This window comes from Fulmarus glacialis, unplaced genomic scaffold (assembly GCF_000690835.1).
Source record: "Fulmarus glacialis isolate BGI_N327 unplaced genomic scaffold, ASM69083v1 scaffold32387, whole genome shotgun sequence".
NCBI classification, from domain to species: domain Eukaryota; kingdom Metazoa; phylum Chordata; class Aves; order Procellariiformes; family Procellariidae; genus Fulmarus; species Fulmarus glacialis.
The window spans coordinates 1-5,745 of record NW_009221831.1 but is presented as its reverse complement, the minus strand read 5'-3'; the positions used below and the strand labels follow the sequence as shown (position 1 = coordinate 5,745).

At 45.1% G+C, this 5,745-nt stretch overlaps 1 protein-coding gene across 3 annotated transcripts in view; it reads right to left on the bottom strand.

Annotated features, from left to right (window-relative positions):
* Positions 1-4,842, bottom strand: part of TCEA2 (transcription elongation factor A (SII), 2) — a 16,170-nt gene extending 11,328 nt beyond the window's left edge. The window contains exons 1-5 of one of the 3 annotated variants that reach the window (XM_009581248.1): positions 4,699-4,842; positions 4,402-4,605; positions 3,171-3,233; positions 2,400-2,505; positions 818-908 (exon numbers count right to left, since the gene is read on the bottom strand). In XM_009581248.1, coding sequence (XP_009579543.1) covers positions 818-908; positions 2,400-2,505; positions 3,171-3,224 — 251 coding nt within the window. In that variant the 5' untranslated portion in view covers positions 3,225-3,233; positions 4,402-4,605; positions 4,699-4,842. Of the gene's footprint in view, positions 1-817; positions 909-2,399; positions 2,506-3,170; positions 3,234-4,401; positions 4,606-4,698 lie in introns of those variants that run through there. The other 2 variants (XM_009581249.1, XM_009581250.1) reach the window with 2 other exon arrangements.
* Between the last annotated feature and the right edge of the window lie 903 nt (positions 4,843-5,745).

The following is a 5,745-nucleotide window of genomic DNA, read 5'->3' as shown; positions in this document are numbered from 1 at the left end:
AAGAGCGTGCAAACCAGCAGGACTATAGCCTTAATACTCTAAACCTTCTGGCAAACTTGGGAAATTGGCTAAATCACTTAAGGGTCAAACCTATGAAGCACACATCCTCCTGGGATCCAAGGCTGAGAGAAGTCTCCCACCTCTGGAACAAAGCTCTAAATCGCATTTGCCCCCTCCCCTTTGATCACTGCCTCTGCTGGACAGCTTGGCAAGTGCGGTCGCAGACAGTGGAAACAGGATGTAACATCCGAGGCATGGCAAGGAGCAAGCATGCAGCAGACCTGCCAGATGGGTGGACATCAATCTAGAGTGAAAAGAGGACTTCTGCTGGGACTTGTCCAGAAAGGGACAAAGAGATGGAAGTTTTACTGATGGAAGTTTTACTGTAGTGATGTATGAATCAATCCCATCCATCACTTGAAATTGCAAAGGCCAAAAATAATCTTCATTCTAAGGAGTTCAAAGTTAGAAATAAGCAAAAATATATAAAAATGCAACACAAAAAAGAACAGAGAAATGTTTTACTAATAGAAAAATCAACACATAACCAAGAGTAGAAAATCATCAAATAAGATGTGAATAAAATCCAAAAACTCAAAGCCACTGTATTTTGCACATGGTTATTTCTGTGTTACAGTTTATTAAAAACACTACACAGATCATCTCTGAAGAAGTCTAGACTCCTGGCGTTTCTCTACAGGAATTGGACAACACAAAATTCCCAACTCAGACACTTAAAAATAAAAATTAATGTAAGGTGCCAGAAGAAAATTCAAATTCTGTAACAGTATCATATTTGACTAAAGGGAAATATTACCTTTGGTCTCTTGAGTTACCAGTCTCCTTCGAGGAAGATGTTGGCAAGGACAGGCTTTTCTTTTTCTCATCACTTTTTTCCTCAGAAGCATCTATATTCAAAAGAAAAGAAATGGATGCTAAAGGGTTCAGAACTGGTCTTTATGCTACAACCCCGCATACACTAATCAATGTCTTAACACTACACAGAGTTGGCCTAAGGCAAGTTACTATTCTCCAAAAAGAATCATGAGAAAGAATGGCTTCCATGCTTTCCAACAGACCTTTTACTTGCCTCTAAGTCAAAACTAATTCAAACAAAAGCTTTCCCCACCAAACTAGAGAGCAATCACCTTCCCTGCCTAGGAGATAAGCTTCCTCACAAGACATGCCTCATCACAAAAGTTTCTTTCAGAGACACCCTGCCTGCTGAGTACAGATTAGATCAAGTTCTCTAAAGCACCACTAAAAGCAGCATTTCCAGCCAACACCACCTGAAGGGCCAGTGTGGGCTAGTCCTTCTGGGAATACAACTTCTAGTGTTTCCCAAGTGCTGTTGAAAGCCAATAGCACAACCCTGGAGAGGACTTTCATTACACCATAGAACAAGTTTGACCCAGAGGTAAACTGTCTCAGCTTAGCCAATACACATCAACCCTAATGTGGAAGTGACAGTCCCAGTCAGGACAGGAAAACAGTGCTTCTAACACCCATTTAGCCTATCAAGAAATGGGGAGCCCTGGGGTGCAGACTAGAGCCAGCTACACATTTCACTTCGCCTCAAACACCACGTCGCTCTTTATACACATATTATATATGTGTATACACATATACACATATATATTCTTTTTATACACAGCTGCCCAAAATATCTGTTTAAAAAATAAGGAGTGTGAATTTCACATTGGGGTATTTTGCCACTAGCATAGAGTGGGAGACACACAGTCTTGCTAGCAGGTAGAGCTGCCCTTCCTATCTTGGGGCTGCAGATGCCTTATTCTTTTATCATAAAGGTAACTACTAAAACCGTATTTGTAATCCCTCCGTCTGTAATTTTGACATTAGTCTGTGCTAGATCAGCATTAAGATTTCTCAGACAGAATTACAAGCTTCTGCTTATCAGCTTCCATCACCATGAAAGCCTCCCCAGCACGAAACAGTCCATGTGAATTCGTCTACAAGGTGTTAAAATAAGGTCCTTCTATAACTCATCACCCAAAATGCATTCCAGCATTTCTCTTTCCAAGTCGTTGCACAAGGTTGACAGCACACGCTGTATTAATGCCACATTGCACACAAGTGGGGGCAGAGGGTTCAGAGTGCAGATACTGTTTCTGCAAATAATGCTGCTAGTTATTATATGGACAGGTACACGTTAAGAATAGTCCTGAAGCTTTCAATGCTCTTTCAAGGATGAGCTAGCTAAACAGGAGCTAAATCTAGAGGAATGCATGGTAGGAGAGAAAACTTGAAAGACAGAGGGTGCAATTGTAAAGGCTGATTTGCTAGAATATTCTATTCAGATCAACAGATAAGCTCTCCTGATTTTTTGAAGACAGCTCCTTCACAAGCTGAATCTGACAGGAACATGCTGATTTTCTTACCTAGAAGTTTTTTCCAGGATTTGATGAGGGATTTGGCAAGCGATATCACTTCTTCATCTGTGCTCTGCTTTCTCAGTGCATTTACTGACATCCCAATGCGGGTGGACTGCAAGTGAACATTCAAATGAATCATTCAAGAACAAATTCGTTATTTGTTACTGACTGAAATCAGAAATAAGCATGAAGTCAAAGCAATGACAGAGATATGAAGTATCCAAGGAACTTGCAGAATTATTATCTCCTTACAACTTTGGAAGAACGAGATGACACTCTCCAGCTTACTCAAACCAATCAGAAGCTAGACATCCAATCACCCACAAATACCTTTACACACCTATAAGTGACATTCAGGCTTAGAATGAAAAAAATCCAAGATGCATATCTTAATCTCTGAATTGTAATTCTGTTCACACCTCCCCAGGGTCCTGAATATCACCATTACAAAGACTTAAATAACTTCTCCCATGACTGCCTTTTGTGTTTGCTACTTTAATCTGGTCTTTCCTCTTTTTGAAGCCTAAGAAAGGATTGGAGCAGTTACCCACACTTGCCTCATCAGCTGTGCACAAGTTTCAGGCAGCACATAGTGGCCCAGAGATATTTAACTGCCAGTGCAAAACCCAGGTTCAGTACTATTTTCTGGATTTAATGCTTATTTTGATGCTTTGAGTGAGGCAAGAAGTGAGAAGAAATCTATTAAGTTTATTTAGACAACATTTTGAATTCATCCAGATGCAGACTTCAGCTTTTTACACTAATTGTGCAACTCACCTGCAGTAAGTCCAAAGTCATAGGCATACTCTTCAGTTCTTTCAGTAAATCCATTGCACCATCCTGGAGAGGAAAAGAGAAACAGAATGAGTGCCTCAGCTTTTAGTAAAGAAATGCAACAGCTTGGGAATAAATTCAGAAAGTTGAATTCAAAAGGAAAAACACCAACAAGCCTTCACTAAAACATCAGCAAGATTACTGCTGGGATTGCTGTTCCGGACAGACAGTAGATCCCACAATCTGGAGGCACCTGAGACACTAGAATGGGCAAAACAGAAGAGCACTGGAGCACTACAGAGCTTTGCTGGTGTATGGTACAACTGCAGCTTTAGATTATTATCCTCACCTGGCAAGCTTAACATTTTTAACACCTGAAAAATACACTCTGAATCACTACTGTCCCCTCACCTCAGCACACTACTTGGCTTGCAGGAGTAATCCTACTATCAAAGACACTATTTTTGGGGCCCTGATTAATGATATTAGCTCACAAGAACAATTTAGCATAGTTGCAAGAACTTCAGTCACCCACCTAAAGCTCAGAATCACTGTCCAGAGCCAGAGCTAAAAGTAACCTCTTTTTACAGTATGAAACTTAATGTAGCGTTTCCTAGTTTTCATATTAATACCCCACTCTGCTCAGGACAGATACCACAAGCAAAGCCATCAAGCAGTGAAGCTGAAGAGCTGGTCACTTGAAACTCATTATATGAGGTTTCCTTGCATCAGCTCTGCATCCCAGAACCCAGATCCAGAAAAAAAAAATCTGACTAGGCAATCTGTAGGTACCTAAAATTGGTAGTCACTCCGAGAAATGGCAGGGACAGAAGCACTAGTCTCCCTGCAGCAGCATTCAGCAGATCACAGCCTGGAGTATGCCTGACTCCATTCAGCTGGTTCCTTCCTCCCATCCCCCTTCTATCAAACAAGGCCTTCTAGTGTTCACATTTAACAGCTCATTTAAAACACCAACCACTCCAAACCCATTTGCAGCACAAGACCTACAGAGCCTACGATTGTAGAGAAGCGAAGCAGCCTGCACTGACAGACCCTGTCCTCGGATCCCATCCTCCCAGTGCAGAAGGGCTGTTTCCGATTCATTGCAGGAAGCAATCCAGCTGCCAGTGCCACCCTACAGAACAGATGCTGAGAAAGCCAAATCAAAGCAGAGTCAAAGCTTTCAGCGTGCACACAAGCAATTCACACCAGCATAAACTACACATTACCATACCTAGAACGAGCGACTTCCCACTCAGGCAGTTTCACACCTTTCCGTTCCTCCAACAGCCAAACGGACTCCATTAAATCCAGCCCTTAATATACAAAATGACCGGGTGATATTCCATTATCAGAAATGGAGCCACTTGGCACAATGGCAGCAAATGGGGATCCATGCAAAAACTAGAGCAACAAACAGGTACTCCAGGCAACCGTCCTGCAGGAAGAGTTCGCAGATTAGCCAATATACAATAAACTCGCTACAGTTCAGCACCACATAAAATGCCAACCAAAAGGGAACATTGCATACCACTCATTTAAGAAGCTGCCTCTTTCTCAATGAAGCTTGGAAGCAAATTCTGCAAAGTTGCTCCTTTCTTATTTCAACAAAGGAGTTGAAAACCTGCCATCAACGGGAACAGACATCACAGGCTGCGGTTTAGCCCAAACACACTTCCCCAGGTTGTTACAACAGCTACACAAGTGCCAGCGATCACCCCTATCCACAGCTGGCAGAGCCGGTCCAGCATCCAAGAGTTCATGTGACAACTGCACCCAGCATCCCATCATCCACACACCACATTCCCCCAACCCCTTCCCCTCCTCACCCATCACCTCCCGCTCCCCACAGCCCTCACCAGCCCCAAAAGCCCTCTCCCCCACCCCAAACACAGATGTACAGCCCACCTCCGTCACAAACCCTTGTCACCCAGCTTGCTGCCTTAGCACTTGCGTGACACTGTACTCATACGAGCACTAACTGACATATCCCATTAGGCAGGGAAATACTTGCTGCTGTCCCCCTAGGCAGTCACAACACACCCTGTGAGACCCCCAGTGTGCAGACAGCCACAAGGCCAGCCCTCCACACTCCAAAGGCCACTGAGAGTGAGCAGAAGTGGTGCTTGCACGGGACAGGGATGCAGGAGGCAAATGCAGAAGCACTGGGGCTTTCCCTGAGGGCATAACAGAGCCCCAGGCCAGTGCTGGGGGGATGCGCAAGGATCCCCCTTCCCAAGGGCTCCCAACGGGACAGGGGAGGTGGGCTGAGGGGGCTCCCCGGGAGGGGAACACCCCGGCAGGCAGCACAGGGTGAGCCCCAGGGTGCTGAGCTGTGGGGCAGGGGGTGCATGAGGCCTGAGGTGGGGGGCACAGCGTGGGGAGGAGGGGTTCCCACAGCACCATAGGGGGGAACATGGAACCGCCCCCCCCCATAATGGGCAGTGGGATGGAACAGGGTGGATCCCACACCACCGCAACAGATGGGGAAGGGAGAGGGAGACCACCCACCCCGCTGCAACCAGGTCTGGGGGAGGGAACCCCACCTTAAGGGGGGGGGACGGCTTCTGCACCACGA